At 39.3% G+C, this 24911-nt stretch overlaps 1 protein-coding gene across 5 annotated transcripts in view; it reads left to right on the top strand.

Annotated features, from left to right (window-relative positions):
* LOC135323508 (microtubule-associated serine/threonine-protein kinase 4-like) overlaps nt 1-24911 on the top strand; it is a 290162-nt gene that overhangs the window by 85074 nt on the left and 180177 nt on the right. The window contains exon 1 of one of the 5 annotated variants that reach the window (XM_064500497.1): nt 11332-11507. The exons of the other annotated variants lie outside the window; for them this stretch is intronic. Coding sequence (XP_064356567.1) covers nt 11469-11507 — 39 coding nt within the window. The 5' untranslated portion in view covers nt 11332-11468. Of the gene's footprint in view, nt 1-11331; nt 11508-24911 lie in introns of those variants that run through there. 5 annotated transcript variants of the gene reach the window in all.

The following is a 24911-nucleotide window of genomic DNA, read 5'->3' as shown; positions in this document are numbered from 1 at the left end:
GGAGGTTGGTTAACTGCTACTCTCTCATGAATACATTTAACCTCTTGATCATTGCCGAATATCTGTAATTACATGGTGCAGTGGAAGATCCTCAGCTTAGTACATGGTCAGTTACATTTGGAAATGATCATGGACTTTGTAATGGATAGAATAATTTGATAGTAACCTACATTTTGCTGATCATGGAGTCCTAATTTTCTGTATTAGAGTATACATTCAAAAAGGAGTGAAGGCTTGGTAGTAAGAAACAGACGTGAATTATGAGATTCGCTACTGTAAACAGGGGAGAAATAGAACCAGCTGAAGTTAACTAAGACAACTAAGCTACAACTAAAGGATAGTTGGATTTGAGAATAATTCATTGTATCGTGGTCAGTAGGAGCATATCCTGAACAAACTTCCCTAGCATGATGATGCTCTTTCAGAAGCCTGTAACTGTGAATAAATGCTTTTTCGTATGCTTGTTAAACGTGCTCGTAGGTATCAAGTACGGGACAAAGTAAAACCAGTGATCAGTAGGAAAACATTCCCTTTTATTCAAAACTTCCCTAGTTTGTCTGGTTTGTAATGGATCTTTATTCCATGAACAGCCAGGTTCTGGCATTAATTAGAATGTTAAAAGCTCAGCTGCTGCATTCTAACGAAGGAGGCTCACTCTTGTGAGGAGGAATGACCAAACAGTGGGAAATGTTGATTCTTGGAGCAGAAGGAACAGGCAAAACTCATCAAGAGGAATTACACATCTTTACAGGGAAGTTCATTACTTCTGTTATCTCGCTGAGAAAATAAAAACTTTGGAATACTTCATTACTGCAAATTGTAAGATTATATGCCTCTAAAAAGCAAAATCGGGCATCAAAGATTAATGAAGAGACTAGATGCATCGTTGTTCAGAGTGATTTAAAAATAAAACAGCAACTTAAACCATTCCCATATTTAATAATTGTACTGGAAAGACTGCTTGCCTATTCTTATTGTTCTCACATAAGAACCAAACTTACAAATATCTAGGAGGGATTATTCAGAATGTAATTGCTCTTGTTATTGTTTTGTCATGAGAATTTTTTTTTGAAGACTTTGCTTCCTTTTCAGTATACATAATCTAAAATCATTGTTGAGTTGATCTTTAGAAAATGCCAGATAATAAAACCAGCTCAGAAGCTTCTTTTTATGTGTTCTCTGAAAATTGGAATATAGGTAGATATGTAGAACAGCAAAGTCTCAGATATTAAATAAGAGAACTCCTGTATGTTCGTTGTTTGGCATTCCTTGGGGGAATGTTGAGACTACTTCAGAATTTTTTTAAAGGAATAATACATTTGTATGGATGTAATTTTTCAGTTCTTCTTGGAAAAAAGACCCACAAGAGAAATCAAACTATACTCATAATACCCGTGCTTTCAGAAGTAAATTTTTCATTTTATGCTATTGTATAATTATGGTTTGGAAGAGTAGGGGCAACGCTGTATCACTGAATAAGGGCTTGCTATTCTGGTGGAACCGTTGCATGATTGGTTTGGTGACTCATCTGTGTATTTTACTGCAATGAAATGCAGAATATTCAATGCAAAAGGCAAAACCATTACAGTTGAAATGTCTGTTGTAACCAATGCTCTCCTGTATGTTCTGTCATTGAAGGGGGAGCTCATTTACTATTACCAGTTATTTCTTAAAAAAAAACAAAAAACAAAAAACAACCAAATTTGCTGCTGCAACAATTATTTTTCTTCTAATGTTTTCATGACTGATTTATTACCTTTCTAAGCTTGCTGAATGGCTAAACCAGAAATGGGTTGGTGCAAGTGGTATTTCGTCCGGCAGGTGGCATGAAAGCCCAGTGTGACAGACTGTCTATTCACGATCTGTGCATCCTCTTCTCATGGTGACTCACATTGTACGTATAATTGAGACTGTTGGCAATGTGTATGTGCTTCAGTACAAGGAAGCAGTTAGTTTTCAAGAATCTTAAGATGCAATTTATAATCAGCAAACCAATAGTATTTTATTTTTCTAAGAAAGAACCACAGTCGATTGCATTCTTTCATAACAAATTGACATTGCACTCCTACAACGACCTGTGTATTTGAGCAATAGGAGTGTAGGCTCTTGTTCAAACGGCTTGCCACTTACCTAAACTTATCAGCTCGAGAAGGGTATTAGAGTTTTGCTAACTAAGGAATCTTGACTTTCTCCCTGTTCACGCTGTGTCTTCTGAGTCATGTACTGTGGCTCAGAAGAGCACTGGCATCTCTTGGTGCACTGCTGGACTGAATATCTGGAGTGCTCTCTTGGATATACAGCGAAGCAACCTGGCTTGTCCGAGCGTGTTTCTGTGTAGCGTAATGGCCATGCTCGCTACGCTCGGTGGTGGCGAAGGGGAATGCAAATCCAACAGTGCTCTACCAATCCACTCTGCATGTGCTGACTGCAGGTGTCTGCTTCTGAAATGCAAAAGGTGTGTGTGGGGTTGGGACTGTCATACTGAGAGGGGGAAGAGGTTACTGCTAAGGGATGGCAATTTTGTGGTCAGGTCAACAGTGCCTTTTGAGTGCTGTAGCTGGGGGCTTGTAGGAAGCTGTGCCTTCAAAGAATTTGGCAAAGCATCTCTATTTTTCTTTTCCGGGGGGTATTGGTTATCATGTTGAGCCCTGAAAGGGAGCTGTCAGTGGCACAGAGAAAAAGTATGGAATAAGTGCGCCAAGCCCTTAAAAGGGGCTGTAGGTAAATATACAGAGGTGCATAAATGGTATGACAGAGATTTTAATGGCAGGAGAAAGGAGAACTGGAGATATGTCACATCTGTTTAATGTGCTACTGCACTTGCAGAGGATTTTCCTAGCTTAAGAAAGAAAGTACGAATTCTCTTTGCTGATCCAATTAAAAAAAGTTTTGTTGGCTTTTAAATATATATTGAGTATTTTATTAACAATTTGCATATTGAAAAGAATTTCCCAATGAATTATACAGTAATTTATGGAAATGCCTGACAGGTTTCTGGTTGATGTATTTGATGCTGGAGAAAAATTTTGATTTAGTAATGAAAGTTCATGTTGTGTATAATAATTTCTAAAGTATTAAATCCCATGATCCAAGATGAACATGAGAAAACTGTACTAATGAGGTATCTAAAATGTCTTGAATATGCTGAATGCATTACTATGTAGTTTGTACTCTGTGTACTAAAAGCAAATGTATAACTTTGTCAGGTGAGTAGTATACAGGTGACTTAGGAAGAGATGTTTACTTCTGATTCTTGTAGGAAGTGACAATGATATTGTCACTGTCTGATATCAAGAATACCAGAATTGCAGCAACAAGGAGCATACATGTAAAATTTATCAAATGACTTGGGGAAAATATACTTCATTCTGCTATTATATGCAAATATTTATAGCAGTAAAAATATCTAGATGAAATACTTTGATACTTCAAATATTAAAATGTGAATTGTTTAGTGTGTCTAGACTTGCATATGAATTATTATGCCTTATTAGTAGTTAATGACATAATTATGGATGTTATTTGATTCTATTAAAATGAATTAGCCTCCCTGGAATGTAATCTATGTTAATGATGATATTAAGATAGATTAATTATCAATGAATGAATTAAGAATTTTAAACAGGGCACCTTGAGTTGCTAGCGCTCCAAAATGGGAGAATTGCTTTCTTTTTTCCCTTAAGTAATTGCAAGTTTGATGTGATATTATTGTATAGGTTCTATGGGAATAGTAGATCTAGGAAAATCATGAAAAGCAAGTGGTGGATTTTCATGACCCGATTCAGATAGTTTGTGATAAAACTGGCGTATATACCTACACTGATAGAATACCTTAGTTAAAATATTCTGTCATGTTAGCAGTGAAACAAATGACGCCTTCCTACGGTTGTATAAGGGACAATTCTTGCTGTGCCTAATGCAGAGCTACGGATGTACTGTTTGGTCACCTAGTCTGTGCGCACAAACGAGGAGGGTGTCTGGTTCTTCTTCAGGTGGATCACAGCCGCCCTTATCTTGGGAGGAGCATGAGTTTGGCTGCCAGTTCTCAAGAAACTTTGCGCTTTCCATCCTGTAGTTGATTTCAGCAGCACTTTACAGAGCGCTAGAGCTTGCAGAAGCTGAAGGAATGGATAGTGCGATTCCATATGCTCCTCCCCCCCCCCCCCCCCAAACCACTAAAACATTGCTAGAAGTTGAAAGCAAAGCACTGTATGAAGGAAAACTCTTTGGGTAGGTAACAGCAGGTGGCGTTATCATAAGGTTTTTGATTTATGTGAAGTGGCTAGGTGTTGATCTGTATAAAATGTTTTAAAGATCATCTTCATCTTGGTTCACTTCAACAATTATTTTCAACGTTATACAAGATTAAGATGTATACACTTTCCAGGTTCCAGTACCATACACGACTTTGACTTTCATGCTTCTTGATAAAGGTCCAGTATCTATTATGACTTCTCATGAAATCCCCTTGTTCCACAACATTGTGGAATGACAGTATTGAAGGTTGGCTGTGGATATGTGAGCCTTGGCTCACATGTGAGCCTTAAAAAAATTGGGTGATCTAGTGGTTTTACAGAATTTTTAGGTGAAATAAAGCAAAGTGTAGTATTTCTGTATGGGCTGTCTTTTTCAGCTATGAAGTTCAACATGAACCATGTTCCTTTAGTAGCTGAAACTGTTTTCAGGATGTTGTAGAACAGTAGTGTGATCTCTGCCTTAGGAGTCCTTACTCCTACGCAGAATAGGAGCATTGTATTGGTGTGGGGATTAAAAGTGGCTTGAGTTCTCCTGTGACCATCCAGAAAGATAACCTTGTCTTTCTTTGCGGAAATGTAATGTCATCTTCCTTTATAGTCTGTGCTTTAATCAATCTGTAAAAGTAAGTTCAAAATGCTTCAATATAGAGTTTTTGTGTGTTTGAATACTTTGAAGCCTATGGTGTGTCTTCAGGAGAAATAATCAAAATGGGATTTCCTTTTGGGAAATAGTCAAAGACAGTGCCAGGATTTGATTCATGTTTCATTCGCAGTGGATAGATAGGAAACTATACTGTCATAGGTTCTGGAGGGTCTCAGAGGGAGTCAGCTCTTAAGTGTCATTCCTAAAGGCTTCATATTCTCCTGGTTCCCAAGTCTCTGTGGTCACATGGATGAAATGTTTCTCCTTTGTGATCAAGAACATATGCAAGACAAACCTTTTTTTAGGGTGAGGTTTCTGTATGTTTCTGTGTTTTTCAGTTTTGTTTTATCCCTGATGTTTGTCCTTAGAGTGCAAGGTCCTAGAGAATCAAAAAGGTATTTTTTGTTGTTTGGATGGTGAGTACGATCTTGTGAATGCTACTGAATGCATTTCTTGAAGCTACAGTCTAAATCATTAATTCCAACACCAAATATTCCTATAGAATAGAAAGCTTTTAGTTTATTTTTACTTGGAGTGAGGGAGATGAGCTGTCCAGCTACCAGAGAGCTTGGATATCTGAAATCTCTGCTAGTTTTGTATGTCTCTTTGCATCTGTGGTGAGACAAGGACAGTCTTGAATGGCCCATTGTTGTTATGCTTTATATTTAAGCTGTGTTGACAATCTGCTACAAAACCAGTATGTTTGTGTTTCACTCTGAAATCAGATTAAAAGCCTTTGGCTAAGAAGACAAGCTCATTGAACTTGGAGGCTCTAGGTAGATTTAAACTTGAGTCAGCCTTGGGATTTTGGTTCTAAAACAAAAGCCTTTTTGCCGTATGCCAGTACAATTCATACTCCCACCAATATTTCAGTTTTCTTTTTCTTAAATCCTATAGCTAGCCTTGTAGAGCGTTTCTTTGCAACATTTTTAACATGCTCATGCTTTGCCTGATTAAGTTAAGCTTTTTGCAGTGGGAAGACTGAAAAGGAATTTACAGAAAAGTAGGTAAAGTAAATGATTAAAAAGCGTTTCTGAGTTACAAAAACTGTCTTAAACATTTCCATTCTAGAATTTAAAGTTGCAGTAAAAGGTATGATACGAAGGAAACCCTTCAGAATATGAAACAAGAATAAGCGAGGGAGTGATGCTGTATTGCTGAGAGAAAGGACAGTTGTTAGTTATGTAAGCTGCAGTGGAGCCTTCTGGACAGTAGTGCTGATGCCCAGCAGTAACTACTCAACTGCTAGCTGCTGTTTGACAAAAATAAAGCAGCAAAAGCATATGTGCTGGTAACTGTTTGGATGTTTTGGTGGTGCAGGAAGATCGTTAGTGCCCGGGGGTGAGATACCAAGTACAAGGAAAATTAATTTCTTTCCTCAGATTTGGTCTCTTTTGTCAATGCTGTCAGCATTTTAGGAGGGCGCAGGACGGTGGAGACAGATGTAGGAGAGAGATGTGATTATTCTTTCCTCAGTGCCATACCTCAGTTAAAAAATGAACAACCAAAAAAAAATTAAGCCATCTCCTGCATCTCCTTTTTACATTAGCGTGCCCTTATCCAGCGTCGTATGCTGCTGCAATTCCTCTGGTGAATTACCTATAGAAATTGGAAACTAGTTCTTAAAGTTTGAACTTGATTGATTAGGAAGATAAAATAGTAACTGTGGAGTGATGGGATGGAGACAATGTGTAGAAAAGGCCAGGACAAAAATCTTTAACTGTGCTACATAGATTAGGCCTGCTTTGATGCATGGGAGGTTGTGTGTGCACACATGCAATATGGTGGGCAAGTTAACTTGCACCACTTCTGTTTGCCCTCTTTACACATGCAAAACCAGCATTTACTTTCTTTCAATAACAGTAGAACCACAAAATCCAGCAGAGTACACTCTTGTACGTTTTAGTTATTTCTCCCATCTCTAATATGCCTCAAGAAAGGTTGTATAGGAACTAGCTAGTTTTAAACGCTTGCATATTTTTCCATTCCTCTATTTGTAAAACCAAGTATCTTGGTTATACTGTGCCCATTTGTCTGGACTTCTGAAAATATGGCACTTATTATTTTTCTACTAACACTTGAGTAGCTTTAACAGTGGTTAAGAATACAATAGAAAGTTTCCTTTTTACCAGTGCTAGGGAAAAGCAGTTTCTATTCTGCAGTATTGCAAGTTATCAAAATGTAAGGCAATTACTGGATGGCTTGTTATCTATTCTGAGGTTTATTTTTTTCACATTTGAGAGGAAAATAATTATTTAAAAATTCAGTGGTGGTGAGTTGATGCTGTGGAGACATTTAGGGTATTGGAAATAGCCCTGACAGAGATGGATTTAGAGGGCAGCATGCAAGTGAGTTGTCTCATGGTGCATAATAAATACAGTTTATCATATACTGCCACCATGTGTAATATGAAGGTGGCAGCTACACATGGGATATGCGTATACATAAATTTAAATTAAATCTGCATTGTGAAACTTTAATTGCATATTCATATATATTTTCACATGCTCAGGTTTTATCTTTTAATTAGGTGATTCCAGTAATCACAGTAATTTCTAAATTCTCTTAGAATACAGAATAGTGACTGACGGAACTAAATGGAGCAATACGATCAGTGTAGCAAATAACTGCTGAAGGAAGAAATAAACTGCCTAAGTTTGTATAATTGTCCTGAAAGTTATCTGTTCTTTTCAGCTTTAAAGAAACGTGCTTATAGATACGTACCTAAATTAATACTTACACATTCTTCACATTTAGTCAGGTCCGATGCTGCATTTATGGAGAAGAAAGTTTTCTCAGAAAGTTGTGTCTATTTGTTTATTGGTTTTCTTAAAAATAATTTTGCTTTTCCTGACAAGAAAAAAATGAAGTTTCCTTTTGTGTATATCTGCTCTATTTTGTGGTAAATGTACAAAGTGTCTCTTTCTAATATGTGAAGAAGTCTGTGAAGCAATTTGCTGTATTTCATACGTATATCAAGATAGCATTGTTAAAATGTGCCATAGAACATATAAACAGTTTACAATTCTTGATTGTTTTTTTTTTTACTTCTAGAGCACAGTTTTTGCAATACTACAATATCATTTGTCTGTTGTGTTTTTGATGATTAATATGATGATAATTAGCTGAAAAGTAGTTGAAATCTCCAGACACAAATAGCAGGCTTTATGCTCTATCAAACACATAGATGCACCTCTGGTAACATCCAAAAAGGTTCATAGACTGGGAGAAAATTCAGTTAATGTGTAATGTGTTCAGGTAATGTGTTAGTTGCAAATCTGTGCCTTTCAGTATCTTCTGATGTGCACTATAAATTGCAGCATAAGCTTAGGAAAATGCGATTTTTAGAATTGATAGCAAATACATTTTCAATAAAAAGTAGGTTGTACTTTTCTACTTGGGATTAATTTCATCTTCCACTGGAAGGCAGTCTTCTCTTTGTTTCATTCTCATGCCTTCCAGAATTATTTAGGTAGCTGTAACAACCTTTTGTTTCTCACAGAACCCAGTAGTACTCGTACTGTATTTGTCTTTAGTTGAAAACTTATTTCTTGCAGGAGACCTCTTTGTTCTGCATGGTTATAATTCTTTCTGTAAGTTATCCATATCCACAAATGGATGCTTTTGTAATACTTGAGGTGGTTTGTTAGGCTGTAGACCTTTTGCATCTGTGCCTGTCAGTGGTATGTTGTTTGGTGGTATGACCTTATTGAGGGGTTGTCGTCTGAGTAATGAGCTTGCAGAATTTTTCTTGCCATTGCAGACCTCTCAGCTAAATGAGAGATGATGCTCTTAAATGATATAGCTACATTAGTCAGTTATGTGTAGTTAGATATGCTAAAATGATTGTCAGAACAGTACCAATTACGCTTCAGTATTCTTTGCTTAGTATGCTGGGAGGTAAACATATGGGATATTTTTCTGTACTTCAGTGTTTTAAATGAAACTTGTGTAAATACACATTCAGAATTTGGTGAATATATACAAAGAGCCTTGCAGCTGAAACCTGTGGTGGGCCACATGGGACAAATGGTAGGGTTTTGCCTCTTACCCTTGAAATTCCACAAGCTTTAGCTATTGCCTCGAAGTTATTTGTGCCATCCTCATTTGAAATGTAATGATGATACTTAAATTGTGATTCAGTTGCCTGTCCCTTCTTTGGAAAAAAAGAAACAGAAAAAATGAAATATGAGGGCACACAGATATGAATGATTAGGTGAAAGTTTGAAAGTGTAAACAAAGAAGAAAGACAAGGTGATTACTTTTTTAAAATGGAAATAGGAAAAGAAAATATTATTGGGAGGAATTCAAAGGAGATACCTTTATCTTCCTAAAATAAACCCTATTTCCCTTGGTTTCATAGAGGAGATGAGAGAGCTAGTTATGTCAGAGATTCTCCAAAATGAAAAGTTTTTCATCAGGTTCAGGGTGCTGTTTAAAGAGATGCTATACTTCAGAAGGGAATTAATTCACAACAGTTGAGTGAATTGAGTTGAGGCCTTTGTTACAGAGAAGGTCAGACTTGACGGTCACAGCTCTCCCTTCTGACCTATGAATCTATAAATCTATCAATGTTCTTGATTGCCTTGTCTCTCCCTTGTTGAACTGGAGTTTTGGTCAGTATGAGCTTCTCCTTTGTTTCTGAACTGAAGTAGAGCTGTAATTCTATAATGGAAATTGGCAATGGAAAAGTCTGAGCCATTGACCTGATATTATGGATACATTTTGAGTTGGAGGCATGGAGAGATTGGCGGGGGGGGGGAATGACATTTTAGGTGATGTCACTGTAACTTCTTGTGCAACTCTGGCAAAAACTGACTTTTTTTTTCCTTACAATTTAGTTGCCTTAAATGCTGAAATTCTCTCAGTTCTTATTTTAAAACTGTAGAACAATAATGTCAATACATTCTCAGTCATATGAAGAAATGTAGATGGGGCAAATACAGCAGCCTTGTCTTTCTCTGTTTTATAGATAAGCTGTTACTGCTTAGCCTTATCCTTTCAGCAATCCTTCATTTTTGTTACAAATGTTTTTGCCCCTAGCAGGTTTTACTACTAGGAAATGTGCGTGGACCACTCTTCAAAATGATGCAATCTGACAGAAAATCAATATTTTTTTCATACTAGATTTGAGGGTGTGATTGTCATAATCCTCATCTTAGACTGTTAATGGGTAAATACTAACCTTGAATTTTATCTCTATTTATATCCTTTAGTAAGAAAGGTACTTTCGCTTCCTTCCTGCTTGCTGCTCTCTAGAAGTGGTTTGAGGTGCGTTCTTTTTATATGGAGTTGGTGATCTGCAGGTTTACCTGTATTTTATAAGAAAGGCACGGAGATTTCGACAGTTGGCTTCTGTTATGGGCTGTGGTGTCGTTCACAGAATCAGGCTTCTGAAACAAAACTTTCTTAAAATTGACTGATTAGCATGTTAGCTCTAGGTAGGGTAACCCTCTCTTGTTTAGGTAACAAGTTTAATTTCTCAAAGAAATGGAATTGGTGCCATTTGTTACATGTTTGTGATAGGAGTGTCGGAGTCCTGTTTGTGTTCAACTTCAGTTTATGATTTCTGACTGTTTTAGTTTTTATTTGATTTTGCAGAGGAGAGCATGCTTTCCCTTTGAATCGTAGTCTGAAGACTTCCAAATTTTAAATAGTATCAGATTAAGATGCCCAACTGGAAAATATGTAGGTATATTTACAGGGGTGTTTCTCTTGGTGTTTAGTATTTGACAAGACCTCCCGTTGTAAATCTCGAGATGTATGCAGCGATTGCTTTGGAGCATAAAGTGCAATCAATTTTACTCAGTGACAGGGTTCTTAAATCTGAAAGATATTTTTAATGACATTGCATAATCAATTGATACCGAGGCTAATAGTGTGATGACAGCTTTTGAAAAAATCAATGCTCTGTTTAACCAGCAGCTTAGCTGGTAAGAAAAGGCAAACACCTTCCTCCTCCTCGGCCGCTGTGCTCGGAGCGTGGCCCGTGCGGGGCAACTGCGTGCGGGGCGCTGTGACGGTCCGTTGTGACCGTCGCGTTTCGCGAGTAAACGAAAACTTATTATTCATCTCTTGGCTGCCCGGAATTGAAATAAGGCGAGACGGCGCCAGGTAAACAAGCCGAAACGGACTGTGAAATTGCACGTGATGGGTCCCGCTCTGCGACGGCGCATCCGAGTGCTTCACCTAACGGCCGCCGCTGAGCCCGTCTCGCCGTGGCGCACTCGGCGCGGGGCCGGGCGGCTCCGGAGCCGCGTCCGCGGGCGGCGGGGACAGCGCGGAGCTCCTCAGCCCGGGGCTGCGGCCTCGGGGCGCCGGGGCGGTGGCGGCGCGGCGGGGCGGAGGCAGCCGCCTCTCCCCGCCCCCCCCCCGCGCGGGGCTGCCCCGTCGGCGGGCGCCGAAGTTGCTGGGGTGCACAACTCGCCCGGTCAGCTGACGCCCCGCCGCCAATCAGATAAGCCGTGATGTCAGCGCTCGGCAGCTGCGGGGATGCGGAGCGGCGCGCGGGGTCCGGGCAGTCCGGCATGGCCAGGCGCCGCGCGGCGTGAGGGCGGCGGAGCGGCGCCATGGACGAGCCGGGCATCCTGCGGAGGCGGGGGCTTCAGGTAGGGCCGCGCGGCAGCGCCTGCGGGAGCGGCCCCCGCCTCCCTTCAGTTTCGAAGTTCCCCTACCTGCCGCGGGGCGCAGAGGCGTGCCGGCGGCGCCGTCCCGCGGGCCCGGCGCGCGGCGCCGCCACCTGTGGGAGGCAGGGCGGGCGGGCGGGGCCGGGGCTCGGACCGGAGCGGCCGTTGGCCCCAACGGCCGCGCCGTCGGGCGGCAGCCGCGGGCGGGGGCGGCAGGCGGCTCCGCGGCCGGGCGCGCAGGGGCTCGCAGCCGCCGAGTAGTTCCTCTGCGCGGTCGCGGTTCGCGTGTCTCAAGTTGGGCTCTCCCCGTCGCGTTGGCAAAGCACGGGCGCGCAGAGAGTGGTAACGACGTGCGCTTGGCTTTCCCACGCAGCAGTCAGTCTTGGCTGTAACTTGTGCTCTGTTCCGAATACGCAGCAATACGGCCGTTATTTGGGGGAGAAAGTTTTGTTTGTTTATCAGTTTCCGCTGATTTGTGCCACACTTTGCAAAGGGACGCAGCAGGGCTTTGTCATTTTCAGTCGTCTTTTGGCTGACTTTTCCGTTGGCATTCATTAACTCAAGCAAAGACGTCTTCCAAACGGAGGGTGGGTTATGACAAAACGTTGGTGTCAAATATTATTTTAACTCAAGATTCTCTAGCGGTGTGCACTGGTTAAATATTAGGCAGTTTGGGTCCTTCTGGATAATGTATCAAATGCTAAAATATTAACTTATGGCAAAAAATAGCGTATTAATAAACAGCATGTGACAATAATTAGGCATAGGATGTAAGGCTTTTTTTTTCTTTTCTATTTCACCAAAATGGAGCACCACCTCAAACTACATCATTCTCACCCATTGTTTAGAAAGCCCCTTGCTCAAGTCCCTCTCAGCGATGAATGTACTTCCTTTCTTTTGTTTTCCTTTACATCCCCGGTGTTTCAATGGGAGGAGGGAGAAGAGAGAAAAGGAAAGCCTCCTTATATTTGAGATTATTATTTTTTTGTTAAGTAATGTAAAACAGGTTATAATATCTGGAATGTATTGAACTTGCAAAGTTACAAACTTTTCAGGAAGATGCCTTTTCTGATAGGTGCTTTCAACTTAGTGCTGAACAAATGTGACAATTCTTACTAGGCAGATAAATCCAAATCTGTGGTGCATATTGTTGCTCAGCAGTGAGAAGTCTGTTGCAGCTCCTTTGGGGCTTCTTAGTGTGTTAAGAACCTATTAGCTTTTCTTTAACTTTTTGCATGATAGCCTTTGTCTGTGGAAAGCGAGTAACTTTTTCATAGGAACAGATTTGGAGATTTTCTTTAGTCCTTTAAATACTAAATCTCCCATCTGTATTAATTGGTTGTAAAGTGGGAAGGGGAATCTCCACTGCAGGTTGAGGCTGCCAATGACAGCTTTTAAACGAGGATTTTGAAGTTTCAGGAGGTAGATCTTCACAGCAAGACCGGATTTCCACCCCCTTAACTTGCTGTAATCCAGAGTAGTGTAAACCGGATTTCTGCCTTTTGACAAGAATTGAACAGCAGTCTGTGCTGATTAGGGGATAGTTTAAAGCTTAATGTGAAAGCTGTTGTTGAACTCTACAAACCTTGTTTTCAAGGTGGGTTTTTTTGGTAATTTTTGTCTTTTGTAACTCTTACAAAGTCATCTTGAATACCAAGGATATTTTTCAGAATGCTTGCTTACTCCTACTTATGCTTAGCTGAGCACTTAAGAGTATTAGCTATATCATGAATCAGAGAGAGCAATTCACACATGCAATGCATGCTGTAACAAATTGTTTTTGAAGATGCACGAGATGTGCATCTGGTCTGTGAATCTGGTCCTAGAGTGGAGAGAAATTAGTCAACAGCCAGATGTGTTCAAGTGGATGTGCTATGACCTAGGAAGGATGGAGGGAGAGAGCTCCTATTTACAGTCAAGTTGCATTCATTAGCCTTTTAACTGAACTTACTATATCGTCCTCTCACCTGCCTTCTGTTCTCCCATCCCTCTGTCACCTTCATCTGTTGTTCATGCAACTAGCCTAGAGATTAGTATGGTGAATTTGCAAGCTGGAGAGCAGATCGTATGATGCGATAGGGGACATAGCCCTGTCTGATTGTTAGTAACTACTGATTAGATCAGAAGTCCCTGAATTGCCTCTTTGGCTGACATATTTGCCTTTCTTTATGATACAACCCTGCTCTAAAGTAATGAGTTGGTATTTTATAATAGCAGTAGTATACGTGCTTACCATTTAAAAAAAACAAAAAAACCCCCAAAACCCTGCCATTCTATTGTTCTGTGGAACTAACGCATGTATCTTTTGTCCTCTCTTCTCTTTCCGGTGTTAGTGATGCCCTCCTTTTAAAGGTGGTTGAGAATATTCAGAAAGGGATTAAAACAAAAAATTCTGGGTTAGACTCTTCTGAAATACCTGCGATTTCCAGTGAAAGGTCAGCTAACTTTATTCTTCGTAAGTCTGTGTCAGTTCCTTGGGTTAGAAATAGAAATACTAACAGGCGATAAATCTGCTTAGGTGATGTGTGCTTGTTTAGTTAAGATGCATTTAAAAAACTTTTTTTTAAAAGTCTGTCATGTGGTGAAAACAGTATATGCTTAAATTAAAAGTCTGATTTTTGCAACTGTTTTTTTTCTTTTCTGTTTGTACGCTGTTTGCTCCAAAGCTTGATTTACAGGACACCCAAACTATTTCCTTTTGGATGGGAACCTGATGTAGTAGTGTTTGATCCCATCCACCATCATGCTGTGTTTAAACCCCACCCCCCACCCTGCCAAAAGAAAAAAAAACAAAAAACAAAAAACCAAAAAACAGGAAGCAGCTTGAATTGAACTCAAAATATAAGTCTTAACTAAATGTGTAGACTTGGGTAAATCTTGTTTTGGGTTTATATATGGAAGCTTTCCTGGTGCTCAGGTTTCTTGCATAGAAACTGAGCCTTTCATTTGTTGCATCCTGAATACAAGCACCTATTTCGTTGTTTTACAGCTCCTTTTTTTATGTCCAGTTACTTGTATTAGTTATATTCACAGAGAAATAAAAGCCTCAGAATACAGGTTTCTTTTAGGTCTGTAATATGTACTCCTTGTCACTGAGCAGATTCAGTGAAACAACTTCTGAAGCTTCAATTAAAAATAACACTTTTTATTCATACAAAATATTGGGAGAAGTGTGGATTGAAATAGATCTCTTGAAAATAAGTAGTACAGACCAATACAACTAACTGCATCTTGCATATTCTTCCATACAGATCTTGATTGCTTTCTGCTAACACTTATGTTTGATCTTTCTTCCATGAATTTGTTTAACAGGTGTTGGTCTCAAGTGGTATGCTTTATATTGCCTTAAACAACCTTCTGAAACCTGTGTGATGGTGGGTATGGGTAAGAGTCCTTTCACTTGCCAAGGAGGACATGGGTATGTGGGAGAACTCTTATTGGCGTATGGAACCAGCTTCAGTCATGCTTCCAGAGCTGATGAAACTTTCTTTTTATTGAATAGATGTGCTAGATGTTTTGGGCCTTTGGGCTTTCCTTTTTTCTTTTGCTAATTTCAGTTCTGCCTCTACACTGCTGGTAAAAGATGTCTGGTAAATCTTGGGTTAATTACATGATATTTTTTTTTTTTGTTAAACTGCCAAGTGAAATGGACCAACAACAGAGAAATGAGCTATACCTGAAATGTCTCAAGTGTCGAATAAAATACTGTATGTATTTGTTTTCTTGTCTCTTAGTGTATTATTATTATTATTTTTTAATAAATGGAAATTTTTCTTCGCAAGGATGTGAGGCTTCTTGAAATTCAGGGTGACTGCACTGCATTAACTCTGCATGGTTATGGTCCCAAGCAACATGGAAACTTTTTAGCTGAAAATCTTCTAGTATTATACTTCACACACTGATTTGGGGATTGAGATGGAAAAAAATCGTTCTTAAATTCAGAGTCATTGCTGTAGAAATGGAAACAGGCAGTGTAAATGAAAATGTGGTATAAAGGAAAGCTTTGCTATTTTGGTGGAACAGGTGGATTGGTTTATACTAATGCCATGTATTTCTAGAAAAGATGACAAGCATCACAGTGATTATGAAGCCTTGACTTCCCTCCACCTCTGATAGAGAAACTTAGTTGGCTATCGTAGGCAAACTTTTTGAAGTTTTGTATATAACATGTCTAGACCTTTGCAAAAAATAAGACTTTTCCAAAGCCTTGCTTATTTCTGAGGGCATGTTTTTAGGAGAAGCAGTCAGACAGAAAGGAAATAATTTCCCGGGAAAAGTGACCTCATTTGTGGCTCCTGAACAGACATGATTTCTTTGGGGTAGGAGGCTTTATGAAAATGCTTCTTTCTGAAATACTGAAAGCTGGCATATGTGTGAAGTAGAAGGTTCAGCTGGGAAGCCACATTGTATGTGAGAGGAGAGGAAATAACAGGGAGACTGTAACTATCTCTCTGTTCTGTGGATATAGTTGATGATTGGGAAAGTGTTTTCGGGGTAGTCTGCTGAGGGAGGGGGGGAGGGAAGCTGACAAATACTAGCTAGCCGTGGCCTGTGTTACAGACTGAAAGTGGTCAGTTCCACAGGTGCGGTTCTGGAAGTGTTCTTACTGTTCTTCCCTGGTGTGAATTGCTGTGTATAACAGTGTTCTTCATCCCATTCGGCAAGAGAGGCTTGATCCATTTTCTCTGCAGGCGTTTCTGTACTGTTGGCAATGGACTAACAGAATGGGAGACAAGTAACATCATGAATTGGGTCTAGTATGTGTTTCTGCCTCTTGGCGAGTGCATGATGCAAAAACAGTCTGTCAAGGGGATGGAACCTGGAGCAGATGCAGAAAAGGATTAAAAAAAAATCTTTGTAAGCTGCTGTTTGCAGTGGATTCAGATCAGTTTGTCAAGAAGACAGGACGTAGGTCTTCCTGCGCACACTAGGGTGCATTGTGTGGGTACAGCTATGTGGCTGTGCACTTAATTCATCCTCTACTTAGCAGTTGTATCTGCTCCTGTCTAATACATTGTTTCTTCAGGGGTTGCATCTGCAAAGAAATCCTCAGAATTACTTAAACAGTGACATTTTACTCTTCTATTTTTGAGCGGTGTTTGCATGAGCAGCATTGTGGTCATAGATTTAAAATGTCAAAAAATCTAATTTTATATATCCTTGGTCAATTATTTTTTTCTGATAGAGTCATTTTAGGTACTGTTATAGACAGCAGGACATATAAAATCTGTGTTTTTGGGGAGGTGTGAGGATTGGAATAAATATTTTGTATGCTTAAATACTAGTGATAGCTGCCTTTAGAAAGCAGAGATGGATAGACCAACTGTCTGAGGGATGAGACACTGATGTAAAGAATGTTTTTCCTTTGCTCATTAGCTGTCACTTCTGCACTCCTAATAGAGTGTATAATCTCTTGATCAGTTAATTCGCCTCTCTTTTCCAGGCATTCAAGCATTGTTGCATGTTTGTCAGGTCCTCTAAAAGGCTTTGTGTCAGACATATATTTTGCTATTATTGGAGCTGTGAAAGCTCCTCTGAGAGGGTTAACCTTTTCTTCTGTCTTTGCTTCTCTTGGTGTTGTGGTCACTTTATTGCAGGGTTTAAAATCAAAAAAGAAAAAAAGCCCCTTATTTCATTTGGTGCAAAATGTTTGGCATGAGGCCAGACTTGGTGTCTGTAGCCCATGTCGTACTTCTCACTAATGTCTTTTGATAATTGCACTAACATTTCTTGATAATGCCTACAATATGTCACAAAACCGACTGACTGTTTTGTATTAATTTGGAAGGCAAAGCATAAACTTAATGTTCCTTCATGTCAAATCCTTTGGTGAGCTCAGAAGTGGGATCTATAATAATTTGAACTGAGCTCAATTGTATTCTAAGAGCCATAGAAGAAGCTGGTATTTGGGTCCCCTGTGTGCTACTTAGCTCCTGTGGCTCGTCAGTGGACTTATCCAAAGAATCTGTAGTGTTTTGTCTGTGCCTGCTAATTTAGTAATAATAGGAATAGTATCAGCATGAAGGATAGTAACTTCTGATTAAAACTTTTTTTAATTCCATGTGTAGTTCTTGATTTGACAAATAGTTTGTTAGCACTGGTTTTAACTCGCTTTATGCCACATCTAATAAGTAAATAATTTACTTTGTCACATCTAATAAAACTAGTAATTTTCTATAGTGTCTTTTAAAAATTCTTTGCAAGATGCTTCATTCACGTTTTTTGCATTTTTCTTTGAAGTTTGTCTGTGATGCTGCTTTGTATGTTGTGTTTGACCTAATGACTTCTCAGATTTGTTTTCTCTTGTTGATGCACTGTTTGCTTTTAAAACCTTAAATTTTTTGTTTCTCTAGTTAGGGGTTTTATCAAAATTGCCTACAGACTTTGACATGCTATTAATCCTGTTTTCTGTTACATTGAAGCAATAAACCTTTTTGCTTACAGCAGTTACAGCCAATTATCCATCTGGTTGTTAAAATTACATTAAAAAAACCCCCTAAATGATTATTAAGACCACAAAATAAAACACTCAAAATGGCAATTTCATAATCACTTTCAATTTTGTTTTCTCAGCTTTACTTCGTCCCCATTATATATGGCACTAACTTCTTCTGTAACTCTGCCGTTTATAGGGTTCTTGCTTTATCTGAAGTAAAGTGGAAAAACAGTCCCCCCCCCCCGCCAACAGCCCGCTCTCTCTTTAAACTTAGGCTATTGTTCCTAGCTGCTCCTCTTGTGTTCCTCTTGGATTCCACCCCTTTCTCCCCCCTGCTTCATTCAAGTCGAGCCTTGTCGGGGTCAAAAGGCTGCAGAGTACAGTAGCTGGAGTCCCCCTTGGTTTTAGTGCTTAAGTTTAGCACTCCACAGTGGCATGCAGCCACCGGGATTAGTGCTGGAAAGAATAGTTGTGCTCAGTGTCTGTGACCTTGAAGAGAAGCACGCTCAGAATCTGCAGAGACTTTGGGCACTAAACTCTGAGTTTCTACAGAGCACATCAGGATTGGAGTAGTTTATCCTTTTTTGAAATTTCTTCATTTGTTGTATGTATGGTTGACTTAGTTTCGTAGGGTTATTAAATAACACATCTGTAACACCTGGGTATCATCCCTAACCAAATTTCAGGACATTATGCCAAAGCAAGGGAACAATTGCATTGAAAACTGTCGAAAAAATTTTTAACCTCTATTCTCAAATGGTAGGAGCTGTGTGGCTGTAGTACGCCAGAAAAGTCATCATTGTGCAGGTACTGAGAAAGAAAAATTTGAAGTGATCGAATTCCAGCAAATGCTTAAGTAACCAAAACCATGATCTCACAGAAACTAATAGGTGACCTTAGTTGTAAGACGGTACTGGTAGCATTATTGGCTTCTGGTATGTAGTATCTAGATATTGTCCTGGATTTCATTTTCAGCTATCTGGAATATGATGACTTTTTAGAATACCTAATTCTACAATGGACTAAAGTATATTAATATGTTGCTTGAAGGTAGATGTTACACTACAACTTTTTTGAGAATATTTTAGGCCTAGAAAACTAGACCTTCAAGCATAGTACGTTTTCATGTGTTTGGATATTCTTGATGTTCTCTACAGATAAATGATGCTATATCAGATACAGAAACATTTCTGATGGTGCTTTTAAACTAACGCAGATTCCCTTCTTGTCCCACAATGTAACTTTTTCTCCTTGCATGGAAGGCAAGGCAGAAGAGAGAGGTATAAGGAAAGAAGAGACATGGCAGAATAGCGTAAGAGGTGTATGTTTGCATTAACTTGTTTTGAGCTTTTTTGATGTGGAAGCTTAAAAAAAGAATTTGTTGTTTGTCTTAAATTATGCCGAGGGGAGAAGGATAGCATTTCAGCCAGTCTAAAAAGCTAGTTGTACACAAGTTCTGTACGTACATTAGGGAATTTAGCAGTCAGAAATTGTGTGCAGAAGCTGAAAATAATCCCAGTCCTTTTATGTTTTCTGAGCACAGCACTCACAGGCACAGCTGGAAAATTTAGGTTGTGAGTAGAGAATTGATTTTAGGAATCTGGTGCCCCTTGTGAACAGAGTTTCCTAGTTCTAAATTACTTTTTTCAGGATTTTAGTAAATGTAGAAAAGTACAAGAAATGAAGGAATAATATAAATGAAAAGGTAAAAAGAGCAAACATTTGTGACTGGGGTAAAAGTTATGGTACTGTGATTCTTCATTAGGTCATATGTTGCTTCCTTTCCTAGTTCCTCATATAGTAATGTGTGTTTGTGTTTAGGTGTTAAAGACTGTAGTAGTTTATTTGGTGTGAGCTCAGTAGTGACCAAGTTATTAGACTATCTCTGACTATTTGACAATGATAAATATCAGACTTGACAGGCAGGCATGAAGCTGCATAGCTGGCGTGTGTGGTGGGTGGGTTTTTTTTTTTTTAATTTTATCACTTTACCCTGAGTAATTGCTCTTGTTTGCTCTTGTCTGTAAGCTACAGTTCAGAATTGTTCTTCAGGTGAAGTGGTCAAAATCTACAATTTTCTTGGGTTTGTTGGCAAGTGTGTGCATTTTCCCCCCACCCCTTTCACTTTCCGTGTATTTGTCTGTGTTTAGATTGCTTTTTCTTTTTCTTTTTTCTTTTCTTTTCTTTTTTTTTTTTTTTAAGGCTTCTGTGGCCCCTTATGCGCATTGTTTCATTCCAGCAGTGTGAGTGGAACACTCTGGTTAGTTTTTAGAACCAATATGAAAGCCATAGTAGCATGTGCTTTTAGATTGTCTGTTTCCCTCTAAAGACACTGTCAGTCATTTCGGTATTGTTTCTCTCTGATGTGGAGTCTATCTGACAGATCAATACTAAGCTCTTCTGGTGCTGAACTCAGTAAAGCAGATTAGGCTTATAGATATGTGAAGCACATGTTCTTGTCTTCAGGCTCTAACGAGATGCAGGGAGAAAACTCAGGCATGTTTCAATTGATGCATTTCTGCCAAGGGGCTACTCTAGAAAAAGATTGTATTTAAAGTACCTATTTTTCATGTGTGTTCTCTCTAGGCTCACCAAGGAAATGCAGTAATCGATGAGAATCCTGTCAGATATTCATTCTTGTCTTTTTCTCCTTCAAAATGCCCCAATGTTCTGTGTTCAAACAACAAGTTTAATGATTATCTGTGTTCAACAGGATGTAGCCAGGGAGAAGAAGGCAGTGCCGTAACTAGCACTGCTAAAAGGAGAGTATCCAGCAGGCTAATGGATTAGACTGCCAAGTGATTTGAGCCAACCCGTTAGTTACACATTTTTGTTACGCAAAATTTAACATCTATGGCTGTGATTCAGGAATGGGATACAGCAAGTTACTTCAGATAAATTTTTCCCTTGTTAGTAATTTCTCTTGCCGGGCAGATTAATTGGTGCAAGATACACTCCTGGCCCCTGATTTCTCTTCTCTTTGGGAGATAGCTTTCAAGGGTCACAGTTTTCTTACTGTTTAAAACTGAAACTACAAATGTGAAATGGCTTTTTTGATTCAATTCCTGGCCTTGACTGAATGGATTTCCTAACATACCATAACGTGAGATTCTTTGTCAAATAATTGACAACTCATTACTTTTATTTTTTTAATTCAATGACGTGGTGGAAGTCTGTCCTATTTATTATGCTTTGTTTGTGCTGTGAGATAGCTATTTAACAAAGCTTTTCTGATCAGCCTATGGAGCTTGGCACAGAGCCTGGTTAAGTATTACATTTAAGATCCAGATTTAAGTCGTTGAAGGTCAGCAAGAAATGAACATCTTTACTTATTAGTTAAAAAAAAAAAAAAAGCAGGGGGAAATAAAAAGGTCATTTCACACTTGCCTGAATCTAAAGCTAGGAGGGGACAACTGTGTGAGAGTACTTGTAACTTAGTCCTGCCTCTGCACTTAGACAGGAGGCAATACAGAGTGCTAAAGATCTCAGTCTGTTTTTACAAAAAACAAAATCATGTGAATACACAGTACTTTGAAGTCACGGTGACCAGGATGGGAAAAGATATATTAAATTGTCTCATACCTCTCTTGCATACATTTTTTTTTTTTCTCTTCAGGACATTCTGATAATATGCTGTAAGTTCCAGGCTTCCAAAGCTGTGCTACACAGTTGTCACGCTCAGCCTAAATTCATCCTTTCAGTTTTGTCATCAATCTGTTACATTCCTGCATGTCACCTTGAGTAATTTGATTTTTTTCATACTGTTTATATCCTTCAATGTTGATGTTATCAGTGTCATTTCACTTAAGCAAACCTAGAGATAGCAAACACATAGTCTCTTTTTTATTTAAATAAATATTATTGTGGTTTTCTTTCTTTTAGTTTTGTGAAAATTTTCTGGAGCAAGTCAAGCCCAAAATTGCATGTGATTTTCCTCCTTCACTGCACCTCTCATCTGCCTCTTTCTGCATATGTAGAAGTAAACTGGTTTAATGCCTTAAATTTAAGATGCATGGGAAAAGGACTATCGCTTTTATAGGCATTGGGAGTCCTTTTCTGTAATAGTGAAAAACTGATTAGCCAGTCTGCAGCCATAACACCTAAAATTCAAAACTAATCAACCTTTTGAATCTCTCTAGATCCTTCTGCTTTACTCCTTCCTAGTGGCTTGTTATCATTGAAACAGGGCTAACATGCCATTATCTCTTCTGTCAATTGAGGCACAGAGAAATTAAGTGATGTATTCTAGACTTCAAGGCTGCTGGTTACCTTGGAAGCTCCGGGTTGTCCCTTGCCATGAATAACATAACTGTAGAATATAGCAATTTTGTTTCATAGCAGCTATAATACAATATGGAGATGTCAAAGTTTTGTCTTCTGCTATAGTTTAAAAGCTTGGAAGAGCAGGGAGAAAGGTGATTAGGATGAACTGCCTGTAGTACCTGGAATGACTTAATCTAGTCACCAGTGGTTTTTTTTATCAGATATTAGAGGTAGTCCTGGTAGTATTCAGAGATCTGTTCAATAGGTAACTGATATGAGGAAGCTGTGTGTATGGAGAAATGTTATTGCTTGTGCAGTATGTTGACTTTCTGAGTTGCTTCGTATATAATTAATAAAATCATAACTGGATAATATTACATTGGTAAACTAGTCTTGCAGTGATACCGCTTAAATTTTCAGTAATGTGGAGTGACAGGGTTGTGTATTCATATCTCAATATTTACTGCTTCCTATGCTACATCTTAAAGCTTTCAGGGTTTCAAGAGGTTGAACCAGGTCCTTTGTATATGGTGCCTTGGCCCTGGCTGCAAAAGAGAAAAAAGCTACTCAAACATAATAAATTCTAGAACTAGATTTTTGCTTTTTAATTGCTTACTTGCTTTTTAATGGCTAGAATTACCTGTTCAATGTTTAGTATTAATGAAAAATACATTAATGGTACGCACTTAAGTGTTGTTGATGACTTAATGAAATTACTGGTAAATTCTCTAGAAATTAAAATATTATGGTAAGTATGTAATAAAAGTTCTTACGTGCTTAAAACAAACTTCAGTTTTACATTTATACATATGATTGCAAATGTTACGTGTCTCATATTAAAATACATCAGGACAGCTTTAGTTTAGTTTTTAATCGTACATTTCAGTGTGATTTTTCTGAAATTAAAAGATAGATACTTCATTAAACTCTTTTAAAGTTTCATTAAATACTGGTGTAGCCACATGCTTAGATCCATTCTAAAATATGGTGAAGTTCTGAGAAACTGATTACTGAGCAGCTGATCTTGCAGCTCGTCTGTTTGTTCTCATCACAGAAGGTGATCTAGTACCGCTTCACTTGGGTGTCTTGGGCTGTTACTTGAGCGTATCAAACTGCTGGGTGGGACTCGTGCCTTTTGTATATTGTGAAGCATATCATGATTATTACTTGGAAGTTACTAACTACATTGATTAAAAGGCTGTGTTTCACCTTGAAGCATACATTGTGTGTTTTTTGGAAAACTGTGGATCACAGAGGACGGCAGTGAATTGGGGTCTGTAGAAGTCTACGCCCCTGGGATCTAAAGGGAGAGAGTAGATTAGCTGCGGATTCCTGTGTGTGAGATGTGGTTTCTTGCATGTGTGGAAAATCGATAAGAACAGGTAGCTTGTTTTGTATCTTTCTGCCTTGCTGTCCAATTCATTGGGCTTATAAAGAGTATTGGCTGGATACGGTCACTGTCAGCAGAGCTTGCAGTCCTGTTCATTAAAAAACAAAACAAAACTGGTTGTAGTGAACTAGTTCCGCTTGTGTTTGCCAGTCTCCTCTTGCCATTTTTCAGATGTGCCTTTAACGCACTTATATGATAGAGGGAAGGGACTCGAGCCTTAGGCCTGTGCTTTCACAGTGAGGCTCCAGGTGCCTTACAGCTGCTGCATTGTGCTGGCTGCGGTGTAACACCGCGACCTGCCCTGTCTCTGTAACATTGCACTCCAAGCACAGTTGGTTAGGAAATTGAGTGGAACAACTGCATCTAGTATGAAAGATTATAGAGCAGGAGGTGGATCACAGTGCATAAAAATGTTCAGTGTATGGTCTTAACAGTGACAGCAGGCCTTGGCTCTGAGCCTTTGCTGCCCTGCAGCTCTCTTCTAGATGGGAATGGTGAGGTACTCAGGCTGGAGTGTAGCGTACTGGAGGATGCGAGTCTGGGGCAGTAGGGCCTTAAATCTCGGGTGCAATTTTCTCTTGAGGAGAGATCACAGGGCTAGGCTTGGGAAGGAGGAAGGGAATGTTAAGATCACCATTTGGGGATATGTGAGGAGGTATTCTTGAGGAACGCGGTTGAGTATGATGGTTAGTAACATAAAAAAAAACATTGGAATGGATCTGCTAGCATTAGGATTTGTCCAGTGTGATGTGGATGGATTTGTTGCTGCGAGGTTTTTCTTCAGTGCTAACCACCTGCAAAGCTGTTGGGTGCCACTTTGTTGCTTTTTGGTGAATTCATCTCCTTTATTTGAGATTACTGCCACCATTGCTTCTGAGCTTGGTCTGGCAGCTAATAAAGATGGGGACTGGGGGGAAAGAGGACAGTTGCCACTATGATCTGAAGGCAGAAATCTCTTCATGTAAGTGTGCTGGGTTTTTTGTTTTTTTGCTTTTGGGTGTCACAGAACACAAGTGGATGCTCTTTAATCTGAAGGTAGAAATCTCTTCAGATAAGGGAGCAGGTTTTCTATCACAGAACATAAGTGGATTGCTCTTGATATCACTGTCTCTATGAGAACAGCTGTGCCATTAATGGTAACTGCTGTCACATGGAAATGGTTTTTGGTTGCAGTACTAAGACCTGCACCTTGCTGAGTTAGCTCCCCAGCCTATGCAGATGAAAGTGTGTTTTCTCCTCCTAACTGCTTTCAGGCTTCTGTGCCTTGAGAGTTAAACTATTCAATAATAACGTATTC

This window comes from Dromaius novaehollandiae, chromosome W (assembly GCF_036370855.1).
Source record: "Dromaius novaehollandiae isolate bDroNov1 chromosome W, bDroNov1.hap1, whole genome shotgun sequence".
Lineage (NCBI taxonomy): Eukaryota > Metazoa > Chordata > Aves > Casuariiformes > Dromaiidae > Dromaius > Dromaius novaehollandiae.
The sequence above is the reverse complement of the archived record's forward strand: the minus strand, read 5'-3'. Positions and strand labels throughout refer to the sequence as shown.